Below are 18,586 nucleotides of genomic sequence, written 5' to 3'. Positions count from 1 at the left end.
GAGATTCATGAATGAACCCAACGAGCCATACATTATTATGAAGGGAAGAATGTGAGCAATTTCAAGATTTCCTTTTCCATCCAAATAAAGGCAAAAAAATAAAAACAAAGATACAATGCTATTGAATGTACACTAATAAAATAAGACAGTTGTACAATCCATATTTACACACTCCACCTCAAACTAATATGGTGACAATATTAGTTTATTTTTCATTTTTTGAGAAATGATAACTTGTATTCAAAATGGGAAGGATGTACATAAGCGATGCACAAGAAAGGGCCTAATGAGGCAAAAAAAAAAGGCCCAAGTAATTAAGTAAGCATTGTATCAGAACTATACAAAAAATCCTTCCCCAAACCTAATTGAGCTAACCCATTTGAAGCTGCAGTTCAGAAAAGAAAATAGTTCATGAATTTCAGACAAAAGGTGGGCAAATTTCCAAGGCCCTTCATCCTGCCCTTTGGCCCAATTGATGGTCTTTCTAGAGTCACCTTCAAACTTGATATTGAGAAGGCTTATGACCATGTTGTAGAGAAACTGATGTGGGCCCCACAGCTATGGTCCCACTGTGTTCGTAGGGTAGAATGTGTTCTAGTCATCCTAGGGTTAGCTGGTGGTCAGTTGGTTATTTCAGTTGTTATTTATTTCAGTTTTATTTTGTTCTATTTGTTATGTAAATACTAAGGGCAGACCTGTCCTTTCCATGTAATGAGCATAACCTATAAATACTAAATAAAAGTGGCGGCGGTAGAACATTAAGATTCTGTCCCTCCTTTCAACCCTTGTGTTCTACTGCTCTCTCTTCTCTATACTTTTTCTTCTATTTTCGAACCTGAAATCTATTAGGGTTCAAGGTTGATAGCAGTCTTGAACGTCTACTTGGTATCAGAGCTAGGGTTTCTCATGTGAGTCTAGTCCAGCCGACCACATGAGAACCATCTAGGGCTGGAAGCTGAGAAAGTAGAGTTCGTTGACTGATTCTTGGAGATCGTCAGAGGATTTAGCAACTATTGAAGATTTGCCACGGTTGTAGAGTGTTGGTCATCAGGAAGAATTAGAGAAGGCTAAGGTTCGGGTAACCTTGGAAGGTAGGGAACAACATTTTCTTGTAAGTTTTTTATTTTCTGAGAGAAGTACTGTCAGAGAAGATAGGTTGAACCTATCTAGAAAGGGAGGCCGAACCACTCTAGGGTTTTCTTCCTTCTATTCTCTAGGGTTTTATCTTAACCCTGCGACAAACTTTAATGCTGGGCCGAGCCTTGTGATCTACCTGTGAAGCTCTTCTTAAGTTCTCTCCTCAACATTGATCAATTTTAGGGTTTCATATTAACCCTACTACAAGTCTTATCTATATAGTACTGCCTGGAATGTGTGGCTGAGAATTTTCTTTTAAGGACTGATTAAAACCCTAATTCTGCTTCAGCATATCAAATTATTCTCCAAGCTGTTTTCAGATTTTTTTTGGGGATTTTGAACTCTTTTAAGGGGTGAAAACTGTATGGACTGTTGCTGTTGTGTTTTATAATTGGTTTCAGATCAGACTTATACCTGCTTCATGCACATATACCGTGAATACAGATTGGTTCTATACTAATTTTTTATTGTGATTGATAGTCCAAGTGTTGTTCTTTGACTGTAGTAACCCTAATTTTTGAGACTACTGGTTCTTGACCGAAATGGAGTTTAAGAATCAGGCAGAAGGCAGTTTTGGGAACAATTATGGTGGTGTTTCTGAGATAGGTTTTCAGATTACAACCATAAGATTTGATGGATCAAACTATTTGGAATGGGCCCAATCAGCCATGATGGCTATTGGGGGAAGGGGTAAAGTAGGGTATCTCTTGGGAGATGTGAAAGAACCCTCCAAAGGAGACCTCATGTATACCAAGTTGGTCCAAGAAAACTACTTGGTTATGACATGGCTGTGTAATTCTATGCAGCCTCATATCAGTCGAAATTACTTGTGGGCAAAGACAGCCAAGGAGATGTGGGATGTTATGAAAGAAACTTACTGCCAACCCCTTAATGTTGTTAGAGCATATGAATTGAAATGTAAAGTGAATACTCTTAAACAGGGAGAGAAACCAGTTTCGGTCTACTTCTCTACCTTGAAGTCTCTGTGGCATGAGATTGATCACTTAGAGACTCTTGAGTGAGAGAGTCCTAAAGATGCACAGACCCATAGAAAGCACATCGAGACAAACAGGGTGTTTGAGTTTCTGGAAGGCCTGAATTCGGAGTATGATATTGTGCGGCAACAGATTTTAACCAGAGATAGTGTGACCTCTCTCAGGCGTACTCCTTAGTGCATAGTGAAGAGACCAGGAGGAAAGTCATGATGCAACCTCAGCCTCTTACACCGGCCCTTGTAGCTGTTAAACCCAAATCAGGGGGTGATTCAGAGAGGGACAGGAAGAAGGAAGATAAAAGGGATGTGGCATGTGAGCATTGTAAGATACCCAAACACACAAAAGAAGCATGTTGGAAGCTGCATCCTCATTTGGTCTCGCAAAGTTGAGAAGCAAGAAGGGTAATGCTCATGTGGCCGTGACTACTGATTCAACATCATCGTCTGGCACAAGAGGCACACCCTTAGAGACCTTAGCTGCAGTTCGGGCTGCTTTAATATAGTTGGAAAAGGAGGTTGGGAACTCAACTCAGTCACCGCAGTCACCATCAGCCCCTACCACATCTGCTTTTCGCACATTTAGGTACTCGAGCCTCAACCTACCATGCCTCAGCTCCAGGTGCATCCGACCATATGACTAGCTTGCCTTCATTGTTTACCACTTATCATTTATCTTCTGGTAGGGATAAAGTATCCATTGTTGATGGCTCTCTTGTCCCCATTTCTGGCAAGGGTGACATCAAGTTGTCGGATACTATCTCCTTGTCTTCTGTCTTGCATGTTCCTAAACTTGATACTAACCTTCTTTCAGTTAGTAGTATTACCAAACATATGAACTGCTCAATAACTTTCTTCCCTGACTGATGTGTTTTTCAGGACCTGGAGACGAAGGTGATTGGGACTGGCCGTGAGACGAATGGGATCTATCTGCTCGGGGAGAGTTCTCGTCGGGAAGAGTCAGTGGATAAAAAGTCACTTGTTTCTCAGATTGTGAGTCCGGTTATGCTTTGGCATAACCGAATGGGTCATTTGTCTTTTCGATCCTTAAAGAGTCTGTTTCCTACTTTGTTTGAGTCTATTGAGTTGTCCCAGTTGAAATGTGAAAGTTGTGAGTTTGCTAAACATTGTAGAAACTCTTATTCATTGATTAATAAAAGGAGTAATAGTTCTTTTGATATTGTGCATACTGATGTTTGGGGGCCATATCACATCCCTTCTATGGGTGGGTACAGATATTTTTTGTTATATGTTGATGACCATACTCGGTTTTCTTGGGTTTATCTTATGCGTTCACAAGATGAGGTTCCCACCCTGACTCAAAACTTCCACCAAATGATCATAACCTAGTTTGATGCCAAGATCAAAGTTCTTAGATCTGATAATGCAAAGGAATACTTTGCTAAGCCATTGGCATCTTACCTTCTTAATCATGGGGTTATCCACCAGAGCACTTGTCTTCATACACCTCAGCAGAATGGGATTGCAGAAAGGAAGAATAGGCACATCTTGGAGGTGGCTAGAAGTATTATGTTTACCTCCAATCCCTATTCGCTTCTGGGGTGATGCTATCCTCACGGCGGTATATCTTATTAATCGGGTTCCTTCCCTGGTTCTTGATATGAAACCTCCTTTTTCCCTTCTATACCCAAATGAGGAGTTGTTTACTGTTCCCCTTAAAACATTTGGTTGTACCTGTTTTGTTCAGCTTCTCGAACCTCATCACTCCAAGTTCGAACCAAAGGCCTTCAAATGCATCTTTCTTGGTTATGCACAAACTCAAAAGGGTTATTGCTGCTATGATCCTGTCTCAGGGAAGAAGTTTGTCTCTATGGATGTCACTTTCTTTGAGGAGACACCCTATTATTCTCGGGTTTCTCCTCAGGGGAAGAGCAGTGAGAGTGGGGATTTGGGTCATTTTCTTTAGGGGGAGCACAGTGAGGGTAGGGTTAATACTTTTTGGGTTATTCCTTTACCTATTCCATTGGGTGATGAGGGCTGCAGTAGTGAGGGTGGTCAGAGGGATCAGGAGTTGAGAGTCTATCACAGGCGATGCAGGCAGGTTGATCCCGGCCATCAGTAGTTCAGGCCAGCTCCAACCTCTTATGCGGCTCCAAATCCAGGTATTACAGTCCCAGGGCCCACAGAGACTCCTTCCATTGTTGCCACTTCACCTCCTACAGATGACCTTGACCTTCCCATTGCTGTCCGTAAAGGGAAACGACATTGCCCCAGATCTACAGTCCACTGCATTTCCCAGTTCTTATCCTATGATCGCCTATCTCCCTCCTACAGGTCTTATCTTACTTTCGTTGCTAATGCCTCTATTCCAAGAACAGTGCAAGAAGCCCTATTAGTCCTGGAGTGGAGAGGTGCAATGCAAGTTGAAATGGATGCCCTGTTGAAAAATAATACATGGGAGCTAGTTGATCTGCCCAAAGGAAAGAAATCAGTTGGATGCAGATGGGTATTTACTGTGAAGCACAATGTGGATGGTTCCATTGAGAAGTACAAAGCTCGGCTAGTTGCAAAAGGGTTCACCCAAACTTATGGTATAGACTACTTGGAGACCTTTGCCCCAGTAGCCAAGATGACCACCATCCGAGTTCTGTTATCCCTTGCAGCAAATCATTCTTGGCCCTTGTTTCAAATGGATGTTAAAAATGCCTTTCTGAATGGAGACTTACAGGAAGAGGTCTACATGCAGTTGCCTTCTGGATTCTATGATACAGAGATGGGTAAGAAGGTTTGCCGACTGAACAAGGCATTGTATGGTTTGAAACAGTCACCTAGAACCTGGTTTGATGGGTTCAGGTTAGTCCTTGGAAAGTTTGGTTATGTACAGGCCCAATCAGATCATACACTATTCATCAAGAGGGTGGAGTCCTCTCTAACACTACTTGCAGTATGTGTTGATGATATTGTGGTGATAGGAAACGATAGCCATGAGATTGAGTCTCTCAAAAAACTCCTTCATCAAGAGTTTGAGGTGAAAGATCTTGGTGCACTACGGTATTTTTTGGGTATTGAGGTTGCTAGATCTAAACAGGGGATCTTTGTCTCTCAGAGGAAATATGTTCTAGATCTGTTGGCAGAAACTAGAAAGTTAGGTGTCAAGCTTACGGATACACCCATTGAACAGAACCACAGGATTAGTGTAGAGAGTGGGGAGCCTCTTGAAGACAAAGTTATGTTCCAGCGATTAGTGGGAAAGCTCCTACATCTCTGCCTCACTCGGCCAAATATCAGTTGTGCAGTTAGTGTTGTCAGCCAGTACATGCATTCTCCTAGAACCACGCACCTTGCAGTAGAAAGAATATTAGCATACTTGAAGAGATGCCCGGGTAGAGGTATATTGTTCAAGAACAATGACCACATGAAGGTGGAGGTCTATACGGATGACGATTAGGCTGGGAGTGTTGATGATAGAAGGTCTACCTTTGGATATTGTGCCCTTGTGGGAGGTAACTTTGTCTCTTAGAGGAGTAAAAAACAGAGTGTTGTCTCCCGATCTAGTGCTGAAGCTGAATACAAGTCAATGGCTAACGGAGTGGCTGAAATTCTATGGCTGAGATCACTACTTGAGGAGTTGGGTATTGAGTATGAGAAGCCCCTGATGCTGTATTGTGGTAATCAAGCGGCTATTAATATAGCACACAATCCGGTGTAGCATGACAGAACTAAACATATTGAAGTTGATCGACATTTTGTACGAGAGAGGGTCTCATCACAAGAAGTGTGTCTCCCGTACATCACATCCAACATGTAGCTAGCAGATATCCTCACCAAAGCTGTACCAAGGAAGAAGCTAGAGGCGGATCTCTCCAAGTTGGGTATGATAAACATTTATTCCCAACTTGAGGGGGAGTGTAGAGAACACTGATGTGGGCCCTAGAGCTATGGTCCCACTGTGTTCGTAGGGTAGAGTGTGTTCTAGTCATCCTAGGGTTAGCTGGTGATCAGTTGGTTATTTCAGTTTTATTTTGTTCTATTTGTTATGTAAATACTAAGGGCAGACCTGTCCTTTCCATGTAATGAGCATAACCTATAAATACTAAATAAAAGTGGCGGCGGCAGAACATTAAGATTCTGTCCCTCATTTCAACGCTTGTGTTCTACTGCTCTCTCTTCTCCTTCTCCTCTCTTCTCTATATTTTTTCTTCTATTTTCGAACCTGAAATCTATTAGGGTTCAAGGCTGATAGCAGTTTTGAACGTCTACTCATGTTAATTGGAAGTGTACTGATTTTGTGCTGCATCAAGTTTAGTTTGGGCAGAAATGGAGAAACTGGATTAAAGTGTGTATAACCTCTCCCAAATTTTCAGTTCTGATTAATGGTCAGTCAGCAGGGTTTTTTGATAGCTCTAGGGGTCTAAGACAGGGTGGTCCTCTGTCCCCCTTACTCTTTATTTGTGTTATGAAAATACTTACTCTGTTCTGTAAAAAGGCATCTAATACTAGTGATTGGGAAAGTTTTGCAATCACTCCTGAGGGGGAAAAGGTTAATATTCTCCAATTTGCAGATGATACTTTATGCTTTGTGAACGCTTCTCCTTCTCGGTTAGATCTTGTCCTTGGGATTTTAACCTGGTTTGAAGTGGTCTCTGGGTTCAAAGTCAATTGGAACAAAAGTCAAATCATTCCAGTGGATCAAGTAACCAACATAGTTGATTGTGTAGAGGTGCTGGCTTGTCAGATTGAATCCCTCCCAATGAAATATTTGGGTTTGCTCTTGGGGGCAAATTGTTTAGCTTCCTCGATTTGGGATCCAGTTATTGAAAGAATGGAGAGGAAATTAGCATCATGGAAGGCAAGATATCTATCTTTTGGGGGTAGGGTTACTTTGATAAAAAGTACCCTTTCCAACTTACCTACTTATTTCCTCTCTCTTTTCCCCATCCCAAACAAAGTAGCAAAAAGATTGGAGCAGCTTCAGAGAAGTTTTCTTTGGAGGGGTTGGGAAGAGGAGCAAAGAATTCACCTAGTCAATTGGGACCAAGTATGTCTTCCTAAGACTAATGGTGGTTTAGGTATAAGGAAGTTGAAGAGCTTTAATTCTGCTCTCCTTTGTAAGTGGATCTGGAGGTTCTCGGCTGAAAGTAATGCTTGGTGGAGGTCCCTCATAGCTGGTAAATATGGGGTGGAGTGGGGCAACTGGAGGTCTAGGGATCCTCCTCCAAGTTAGGGCAACTCACTTTGGAAAGGTATCATGAAGAATTTCTGTCTGGAAGGGATTTCAGTCAAGATTGGTAAAGGGGATAGAACTAAATTTTGGAGGGACTCTTGGTGCTTGGATGGGCCTCTAGCTAAGTTTTTTCCCCTTCTATTTCAGTGTGCTTCTAACCAAGAAGCATTTGTGGTTGAGTGCTTTTGTTTGTCTGGAGACTCTGTTACTTGGAACCCCCCCCCCCCCCCTTAGGAGGAATCTTTTTGATTGGGAGTTTGAAGAGATTGTGGAGATCAGCAGAAGATAGACCTGCTTTCGGAAGACAAATGTGCTGGAAGTGGAATCCGGATGGAGAATTTTCTGTCAAATCCCTGGCATGTAAGCTTTGCAGATTGGGTCTCACTGATTTACCAGCTACACAGATATGGAACTCTACAAGTCCATCTAAATGCAATTTTCTGATTTGGATGGTGGCCCTTGACAAATGTCCTTCCAGATCTAATCTTGTGAGGTGGGGCATTCAAGTTTTGGATTTATCTTGTGGTCTTTGTGGGTTATTTACTGAATTGACAGACCATTTGTGTATTCTTTGTTCGTTCTCCTCTCAGGTTTGAGAGCACTTTCTCAAATCCATGAATATCAGTTGGGTTATGCCAAGATCGGTTAAGGAGCTCCTCTGCTGTTGGAATGTCAAAGGCCTAAGCAAGAAAGGGAAACTGGTGTGGAGGACTAGTCATGCTGCTGTAGTGTGGTCCATTTGGGCTGAGAGGAAGAGTAGGACTTTCTGTAATAGAGAAAAGAGCCCTGAAGATATAATTCAGAGAGCAGTGGGCAAGCTAATCTCTTGGGTGTCTGTTACTGAGGAGTTCAGAAGTCTGAATTTGTCTGTTTTATTTCGTTCAAACTCCTGGTGGAGATTGTAATTGCTGTGGTTTTCAGACTGCCTTTCTGGGTCTGAATCCAGCTTGTATGTGTTGGTTTGAATAAAATTACATTACCTTTTTCCAAAAAAAAATGTGGAGTGACAGAGTCACTATGAAAACACGTTTTGAGGATCACCACCCGTCTAAAAACACTTTTCTCACCAACACCACAGTATCCCAACACTAGCTAAACACCCAAACACCTTTCCTTGAAGGTTAAACACGGGCTACAACAATAAAACAAGGGAAAAAAAGGTGTCGACGGCAAAATAGGGGAAGAAAAAAATTTCCAAAAAAGTTTTAGGGTTTCAAAAAATCTTAGACTACTTCCTGCAGTTTCAAAAATTTACCACGATTCAAACGCAAGTGGACTTAGCAGCAACTAACCCACCATGCGAGCATGCAAGCCCTAAAATCCAGATCTGTATTTTTTGCCAATTTTCATCTGAAAAATCCAAGAAAAATGTAAAACAGCTTCAAACCTCCATGAAAGCTATATCAAAATTCCTCTAAAAACGAGGCGCATCAATGGGCATCATAACCGCAAATATATGTCACTGGTTGTACGCCTGTACAGGCTACTAACGTCAACAGGTTCGTATGTGAGTCACAACCAGCAGCTGATGCTCTCCTTGACCATCTGATGCTTTGATACCAAGTTAAAGTATTCAAGAAGAAAATTACAAATGGGCCCTTGAATAGGTGCCCAAATACAAAAAACATGAAAGGACATAAATGCCCTTACACTCTCAACAATATATATAAATATATATATATATATATATATATATATATAAAGGTATTTGGTTGGACACTTCTAACCCCAAGTTTAAATTAAAATTACATTTACTGCTATAGAAACATGAAACTATATTGGGGTTATAAATGTTTATACATAACAATATATCCGAATCCAAGGTGATTCAAATTCGACCCAATAAGCAAATGAATCACATTTTTCAATCCGATTTGGTTTGATAATCCGTTAACATATATCCGAATCCAGCACAATCAAATCAGATTTTATTTCAGATCAGATCATAATTTGATTCATTTGCATCCCTAGTGTTTCTCCTTTCAAGATTGTTTCTTCTATATTTGATTCAAATCACTGAAGTCCATAGAGAGCCTCGTTCAATATTATACCACTAAATCCATTTTCCTGGCAGAGCCTTGTTTCTCTTTGAAATGCCACCAAGCCCTAATCCTCCTTCAATTTACACATTATCCTCCAGTTTACCAAGTGCCAAGTGATTCCTTCTCTCTCCTCTTCTCTCCCACAGGAAGTTGCATCGGATCTTTTCTCACTCCAGATGGGACTTTAAACACTGAAAGTCAATAAGTTGGGAGCTTTGATAAAGTTGCCTTGATTAGGGTTAGCCTTCCGCTCATGGAATGCCAATGATGTTGCTCTTCTCTAAATCAATTCTCATACTAGTCACTACATCAAAATGTTTTAGGATCTCCTTCAAATTAAGAATGTAACCTTTATGGTCTTCAATGAAGAAGATAATGTCATCGACATATTGGAGGTGAGAAATGTGAATACTTTATTGCCCAACCAAAAAATCTTTAATTAAACCTAGCCCATCAACCTTTTGCATGAAGGCATCTAGGATATCATCCACTAGAGAGAAGAGCAAGGGGGAGAGGGGGCAGCCTTGCCATAAGTCTCTAGAAGCCTTGAAGAAATCTTTGGGGGCCCTATTGTACCTATTGTAGGGGCGATCATTTTTGGCCCGACTTGGCCTAGCTCGCAAGTTTCCAAGGCCGATCCTAGGTTTTTGTGTGCAAGCCCAGAAAATTCTAGGTCGGGCTTGGGCCCAAGGTGTCAAGCTCAAGCCTAACCCAACCTGCAATATAATATAATATAATATATTATTAAGTATATAATATATTATATTGTATATTATTTATAGTAAATTATATATACTTAATATTATACATATGAAAATATATTTTATTTTGTATCAATTATTTTATATAAAATATAAAACTTTAAGCATATACATATTCATGAGTTGACACATCTCAACACATGACTCAACTCAAGTATGACAAATGAGAGTTGTCCAGAGTTGTCCTCCTAAGCAAGGCCTTCATTCCCATTCCTAAGCAATGTGAGACTTGGAATAACACTTAATGATAGCACTCACCATTGAGTGTTGTTCCAAGTCCTACATTGCTCTGGAATAGGAATGAAGGCCTTTCCTCTAAAATGGGAATGAAGGCCTTGCCTTCATCTATAAAAGGATTGACAAGCCAAGCCCAGCCAAGCCTAGGAATTAAATGAGGCCCATGCCCCATCTTTTATGCCATAGGCCCAAAGCCTAGCCAAACCTGGCCTAGCTTGGGCTTATGCAATATTTTTTATGTATGATGCATTATTTAATTTAAAACTTCTAAATAATTAAAATTTTAATATTAGATGTCATAGGCCCAAAGTCCGGCTTGGACCCAAGCTTTGATTTTAGGCTCAAAGTTTGGGCCGGGCTTAGCACCTATGATTTTTCACAAACAATTTTGGCCCACCCTATCATACTCCTCCAAATCAATTTTGCAAACTACACCACCTCATTTGCTATCAAAATGCTTTCTACAATCTGTTTGCCCTGAATAAAAGCACTTTGAGTAGAAGCAACTACCTTACTAATTACCCTTTTCAACCGGTTGACTAACACATTTTCTATAATCTTATACAAGCTGCCCGGGAGACTAATTGGAGGGAAATCTTTAACTCCAAGAGACCTCTTTTTTTTTGGGAATGAGTTTGATGAAGGTGGAACTGGTTCTCTTATTTATAATGGTTGAGTTGTAGAAATCTTCAAACACCTCTAGAAGATCCTCTTTCACTATTTCTCAACATTCATGTTAAAAGGATGAAGAGAATCCATTGGGGCCAGGGGCCTAATCTTCATCAATCGAAAAAGCTGTTTTTTTTTTTTTTTAATTTCATCTTCACTGAACTCCCTCTCCAACCAGCTTCTGCTTTCCTGAGATAAAGTTGTCCCTTCCTAACCATTTAGCCTTGGTCTCCAGATTCTATCAGAAGAATGGAGTTCCTTGAAGTAATTAGCAATTTCTTTAGCAATATGCTCCTGATTAGTTATGTCCTAACCTCCAACCATGTTTTAAATTGTGGAGGCGTGACACGAGGCGTTCACTGCCTAGAGTCGTGAGGTGTACAAGTGAGAAGAAAAAAGCAAGAAAAAATGGAGAAAAAAATAGAAGGTAAGGAAGGGGAATGGAAAGAGCTCCACATAAGAGTTTTTAACTGTTGCATGCCCTTCTCATTTTCACCGGTAGTATGTCATCAATATATAAAAGCAAGAAAGTTTATAGTGGTAAATCCAACCAACCTGCACTGGTAGTAATAGCAAGTTTAAAAGTCTGGAACTGCTATTATTTGTACCACTGTTTTAAAATGTGGAAGCATAACGCAAAGCATTCCACTATCTAGAGGTGTGAGGCATAGTTGAGAATGTAAGAGGTGTAAGAGGCGTAAGCCTCCTGAACACAAGGAGGCATAAGCCTCCTTTAGAGGAGGGGGGATGAGTAAGAAGAAGAGTTTTCTTTCTTTTTCTCTTTTTTCCTTCTCCTTTCTTTTTCTTTCCCTTCCCTTTCTTTTCCTCTTTTTCTTTTTTCTTTTTTTTTCTGTCTTTTTATGAGGTGTGTGTGAGGTGCATGAGGTGTATGCCTCTAGCACGCCCTATGAAAAAGTGTATGAGGCGTACGATTCAAAGGTGTCAATGCCTCTAGCATATGCCTCAGGGCGTTTTGGGGGCACCTTGCCTCCAGGCATATGCCTCATGCCTTTTAAAACACTGATTTGTACAATCTTGGGTATGTACTTAAATGTTTCTTAATAAAATAAGTTATGAAATAAGATGTAAAGATGAATTATTGTTAGATCTACTTATTGCATGATATTTGATTGATCAGGTTATACAAATATAATATACTTATGTTTGCTTTCAAAACTGAAGGTCTGTATTCTGACCTCTTTTCTATATTAGGTAATGCCTCCACTGTGGTGCAGATTGGATAGACTATGGTTTGGACATCCTGGAATTTTGGAGGGAACAATGACTAGGCAACCTTTTCTCTGCCCCTTGGATCATGTATTTGAGGTACACACTATTTAAGAACTGAATTACTAATGATATTGACCTTCTAAGAGATTAAATAGTATTTACAGCACTAATTTTCTAATCAGGGTGTTTTCTTGATAAGTAAAAGTAAGTATTATTAATCACTTAAAGTTGGCAATACAGGCATCCCTTAAAGAGGCGGTGCTACCTCTCAACTACAAATGAGCCCTATTAATTTTGCAATATCTTACAATTTTTGTTTGAATCGTACAATTTGATTAATAAATTTTATGTTTTATACGGTCCCTATGATTCATTGTAATTCAAATAAATTCAATTAAGAATTTGTTTTCTACTTTGTCATCTTTTTGTTTATATTTAGGTTTATCAAGGGAGAGTAGTTTTAAAGACTAGGCACTAAGTTTATTTTACATCATATGTAGGTTAAAGAACCATTGTACGTAGATGTATTTCATTTTTTAGTCAAACTTGATTATATCATCTCTGGATTCTAGTGTTTTGTGTACATAGTTCATTCATTGTAGATATGGATTAAAAATAGGGTAAAATCACTTTCTTTTATATATTTAGCCTTTTCAATGTATCTATATTTGATTTTCTGACATGTTTGTAAAAAATAAGAATACTCTTAAGATTTATGATATGATTCACGATTTGATTCGGTTCAACTTTGTGTACAATTTATGATACAATTATGATTTTCAAAGCATTCCCAATACAATTGATTTATATTCATCCCTTGTTTAGCTAGAGAAATTTTCATCCCATTATCTGTTCTCTCACAGTCTCACCCATTGTACTGTCAAATTCATATTTCTAGTGAGCCATTTAAACTTCTTCATCACATCCCTAAAGCACCAAATTATAGATTGGATCCTTCAGTCACCTCATTGGCGATTTTGAATCCCCTTCAATCACTAGATTTACCATATTCAGCTCTTTTGCATCTGTACTCTTAGTGCAGCAACCAATTCAGCTCTAATAGAATCACCCACTCCCACTAAACCTGAGAACAAAGCAGTGGTATGTCTTTGTCTCTCATTACCACTCCTATTCTAGAGGGACTCGGGTTGCCTCGACTACTCCCGTCAAAATTTAACTTCAAATATTCTTTAGCAGGAGGCATCCAATCCAAGTTTATTCTCTCCTTTTAGAACTAGCCACCACCACCCTATTTCTCCATGTATCATCAAAAGGGAACTCAAAACAGAGTCCACAATTCTAATCCAATGTATCGCCCATCCGTCACACATCAATGCTTCTTTGCTTCTCTCCTCTGAGAACATTCTAGCATTCCTTTATTTCCTTTTCTCACCACTTCTTTGTTGTACAATCAGTTGTTTTTTTTTTCAATCATAACCCTGGATCAGTGATTTAAAAGGCACGCCTAGGCGAGGGGCATTTTAGGGTAGGTGCCTCGCCCAGGACCTAGGCGTAGCCCATTCAAAAGGTGCACGCCTGGTGTGCCTTGCGCCTTAGCCCAAGAGTGCACCTTTTGAAAATTTGCTGCTTTTTCCTTTTTTTGAGTTTGGCGGATGAGTCGGGGGCTCTTCCCCCGGACCCCGTGCCACACTCCTCGAGGCCATCCCAAACAAGTCCATGTTAGGGTCTTAAATTCTTTGTTTTCACACAAAATAATGATTTTATAGTTTTAATTGCTTTTAAGAAGATATTTTATTAGGATGAATGAATGGACAACATTACCAAATAGGGGGTTCTTGAAGCATTAGCTACTTGATGCAATAGAGGGGCGTAGCACAAAGGCGGCTCTTAGAATTAGGAATGTAATATGTCACATTAGCTACTTGATGCAATTGAGAAAAAAAAGATTGTGGGTTTTATATGCTTGAAAATGTTTTATATGTTTGATTTCATTTTTAAATTCTCATTTGAATATGCTTTACATATTATGTTTATGTATTTTAATTTTAGATAATAGGTTTTTTAAAAATTAAGTTTATATTTTTATTAATATTATGTTTTATACTTTTTTTTTGATTTTTTTGCATTTTTTTTTATTTTTTTGAATTTTTAGCTTTTTTTTTTAAATTGTGCACCTTGCCTCAAAAAGGCGCGCGCCTCACCTTGCGCCTTGCGCCTCAGGCGCAAAATGGCCCTTGTGCCTTTATTGCACCTTGCACTTTTAAAACACTACCCTGGATTGAGAAACCCATCTTCATTGCTGAACACACAAAAACCAGATGTATTCATATAAATTATATCTTTAAGGGATTTGCCTATCGTCCAATTTCTATACATTCTTGAAATAACCAAGTGATTAGGATATGAAAGGGTGAACATAATATGTGATTAATAGAATCCAGGATACTAGTTTGTTCCCCCTAGGAAATCCATATATTTGTCTCTTCTAAGTTCCAAACTGCCACTGAAAATTCCTAATCTTTACATGACTTTCTGGGCCACTGCAGACTGCACTGATGCTTTTCTTTAATTCCATTCTATATAGGGTCCTGTTAAAGGTGTGTGCCAAATGTTTTGCATTTCTGCGCATATCATTTTTTTTACTAGCTCTGGTCCTATTAGGGGCACCCTGTACCAAAAAAAAAAACTGATATAAAAAAATTCTCTGATGGGAACTCGTTCCCACTAGATCCTTTTTACTTCAATCTCTGCCTGCCTTTTTTTTTAGTTGAAAAAAGATAAAAGTAACTTTGTTCAATGATAAATAGTAGAACAAGCCTGCTGGGGTATAACCAGCATAGGAGACACCCTGGCACCTAAATAGCCATCAAATAAACCATAAGTTCACATTTTACAATAAACTCCCCAGGGATTGGTTACACGGACAGACAGACCAACTTGTCCTCTGCTCTGCTTTTACAATAGAAGACCCTCCTGTTCCTCTCTTATCACAAGATCCAACAATAGCAGCTGGAACCAGATACTTATCTGCCTACCCTTTCTAATCAAGCTTTGAAGAGGCCAGGCAAGCAGCACCTCACCAGAGCTCTAGGCATCATCCAATTCAGACCTTTTGCCCTCAGAAAATGCAGCCATAGACCCTGAGACTCTTGGCAGTGAACAAACAAATTACCACTATTCTCCAACATCAACCCACACAGCCCACATGAGCTATCTTGAATTCATATGCCCCTTCTTGCCAAACTGTCCCTGGTTAGACATGTAACAGTTACAACATGCCACACTAAGAAGCTCACCTTAGAGGGAATCCAAGGCCTCCAAATTAACTTCCACAGGAACATGGTGCTTTTCTTTATTTCTTTTCTTTTGTTTTTGTAATTTCATATAAAGCCAAGTAGATTCATTTTTTATTTATTTCCATTGTTTATTCAATTAATCAATTCTCCATTTCGGTTTGACAACATGATTCTAGACGGCCAGGCTGCACTCATATAACACTCATCATTCTTTTTTATTTTTTATTTTTGCTCTTAATACAAATAGTGCTTTTGCTGATTAATAGGTATAAATATTGAATTAAGGAAAATTAGTTCAAAGAGTTTGTATATGAGTGCAGCCTGATTAATAAATACTTTTTGGTAATCTTCCTAAAATAAATTCTTAGTAGATTGTATTGGTATTTATTTGAACACAGAATGGTTTAAAAACTCATAAAACTATGATAAATTAAGGTAACATGCTGCAATATAGGTGAACGTTATGTTGAAAGAACTACCAGAGGAGGAATTTGGCCCTGCTATCCATTTTAAAGAGTACTCCTTCCTTGACAATTCATTACTACCTAAACAGGTAATCATATTTAGTTCCACCAAAATTCAATAAAGCATCTGGTTTCTGCTTCTACTTTGTTTAGTTGGAAGTTCTTCTCTGTTGGTTTTCAGATAAAGGAGTCATGGCTCGATGTTCAACTTTGTCATTCTGGATCCCAAGATTGTCATGTGACCAATAAAACAAGTCGACCAGGAGTTCTCAGATTACCAAAGCATAGCAGTGAAGAAACGGTACTCTAATTTACAGTATATATACTCAGATACTAACATGTTTTAATTTGTGCCAACTTCTTCAGATATTTTTGCAATTATCAATAGGCATATTTTGAGTTAAGACACTTAGCTCTATGGTACCAGTTTTATAGACAGAAATTTTCATATATAGGCTTTCATCTTGGACCACTGCTGCTCTGTTGTGACCTTTCAAAAGCATGTAAGAGTGTGAAATGGATAGGTATTGGAGAAGTCGGGTCCAGATATAAGAGATCTATTAGATGGTGTGTGTGGAGCTTACTAATTCTTCCTAGTGTCATGCACCATGTAACTATACACCTAGGCTAGAATGAAATATTGGTACACCATACATTGGTGTAATGTGGTACCCTCCTCTATTATATTGTTTTGATGTTCTTATATGAAATTTCTTCCTCAAGTCTCCTTATCATTATTATCATCAGCTTCATCATCAATTCATCACCACTTTATGCTTAATCAAATTTAGTACACATCTTTAAGAAGTAATCAAGTACCCTAATAAAACTTTAAATTTTCTTGTGTACGGATAATAGTCTAAAGCTACTCTTATTTCACTGAAATGATCCTTCAAGCTGATCATATATTAAGCATTTTTCCTGATCCACATATAAAAGATTCTTTTGCGTGCATATTCTCTAAGGTGCGGAAACATTGTTATCAATCTGGAAAGTTTAAATGTTGATCCCTCCTTCAACCAGACAGGGACCAAATTTCACATTGTAATGACAATGTTGACTGTGTAACCAATTTTAATGCAATTGAATATCTTTTTTTTTTTCTGTTATTTAGTCTTTTGAGATGTTTGTAGTGTCAATAGAATGTCACTTTCTGAAGCCCATCCAGTGGATCAACCCACGTTTTGAAAATCTAGATTGATCTCCTAAAGACCTGCATGCCAGACAAGTTCACTTCCATTTCAGTGGACCAATCAAAATTGGCCACATGGCCCATCCTTCAACAAGTTTATGATGTGAAAGTTTAAGATACTCTTAAGCATGGGCAACATGGTCGTGCTTTGATAGAGCCATTGCAGCTTAGGCTGCAATGTAGGTTCAGCAAAGTGCAACTCTCAGACAAAAATGTCCTACAATATTTGTGGCTTGCACTAATAATTGGTAATCGATGAAGAGTGATATTTTATCATTAAGTTCTTAATGGGAAGAAATTAGAAAATTGGAACTACACTAGTGAAAATGTGTATTCTATTAAATTCCTTTAAGTACTTGAAGTTTTCTTTAATAGGTTTCCTCGTTACCATTTAGATAACAAAGTATCCTTTTGTGAAATTTCTGATATCAGTTTACTTGTGTTTAGATCATTTACATTTCTCTGAATATGTAAGAACTTTATCTCCTCACAGTTGAAAACAGTACTTTCCTCATTCAAGGATGTCAAAGTCATCCAGTTCTCATCCATGCAAGATGCTTTTGAAGGTTTCGGTGACAAGGCAAGTCGTCCCTTTGCTTTTGCTTTATCTCAGCAGTAGAATGTAGATTTGTTTGCTTCTGTTACTGTGCCTTCTGACTCCTTGTATCAAAATAAATGGTCAGACGAGGGAGACAAAGTTCCGAAACCGTATGAAGAGGTATGTAGGTATCTGGTGCTGTGTACTGGATCATACGCCTGGCCACATATATTATGATATGTACTGGGATGAAAAGCCCAACTGGGAACCAGCCCCACCAAAGACTCCACAAGATGACCATCCACCCTGGTAAGGCTTAACTTACAATTATAATTTTTACGAAGAAAAGGTAATAGGAACAGAGAAAAGTAGGGGGAGAAGAAAGAAATGTACTGGGAGGAGTATGCATGCACACACGATATACAACAGACATCAAGAAGCCAACTCTCGAGGGAAAGTAGCTGACATGATTTTGCAAACAGGGTTTTATCCAAAAATTTTGGTATATTTGAATTACTTCAATGTGCAAATGAACGAAATGGAAGTTATTGAATCTGAGGTTGGATTTAGTTCCTTTTTCTTCTCTTTTTTGCTTCCCTTTTTAATTTTAAAAGAGCTTTTGTTCATCTTTTGAACACAACTGTTAACGGACTATTCACGTGAGAAGCAAAGCCACTTGTTTTCTCCTTTTGGTACATAAAAGGTTAATCTCAGCAAGATGATCCAATCATAAAATCAGTCTCCGACATGCAGAATAGATTTTTAAGTCAGGCAAAATAGCAGGCAGCTTAGGGCATGCGGGGTGCTACAGGTACAGGCCCTTGCCTTCTATGACTGGATTCAGTGCGTTTGGACTCGAAGGGATTTTTTCTTCGAGTCCATC

General features: G+C 39.0%; 1 protein-coding gene across 4 annotated transcripts in view; it reads left to right on the top strand.

The window, feature by feature from the left end:
* The window catches only part of XEG113 (xyloglucanase 113), a 35,963-nt gene extending 17,677 nt beyond the window's left edge, over positions 1-18,286 (top strand). For 2 of the 4 annotated variants that reach the window (XM_088976541.1, XM_088976542.1), the window contains exons 9-13: positions 12,235-12,348; positions 15,964-16,062; positions 16,155-16,274; positions 17,659-17,745; positions 17,849-18,286. In XM_088976541.1, coding sequence (XP_088832667.1) covers positions 12,235-12,348; positions 15,964-16,062; positions 16,155-16,274; positions 17,659-17,745; positions 17,849-18,016 — 588 coding nt within the window. In that variant the 3' untranslated portion in view covers positions 18,017-18,286. Of the gene's footprint in view, positions 1-3,007; positions 3,494-12,234; positions 12,349-15,963; positions 16,063-16,154; positions 16,275-17,658; positions 17,746-17,848 lie in introns of those variants that run through there. The other 2 variants (XM_088976543.1, XM_088976544.1) reach the window with 1 other exon arrangement.
* Positions 18,287-18,586: the final 300 nt, after the last annotated feature.

Source organism: Nelumbo lutea, chromosome 3 (assembly GCF_056320005.1).
Source record: "Nelumbo lutea isolate HS-2025 chromosome 3, American lotus-T2T, whole genome shotgun sequence".
NCBI lineage: Eukaryota > Viridiplantae > Streptophyta > Magnoliopsida > Proteales > Nelumbonaceae > Nelumbo > Nelumbo lutea.
This window is presented reverse-complemented; position numbering and strand designations above follow the sequence as displayed.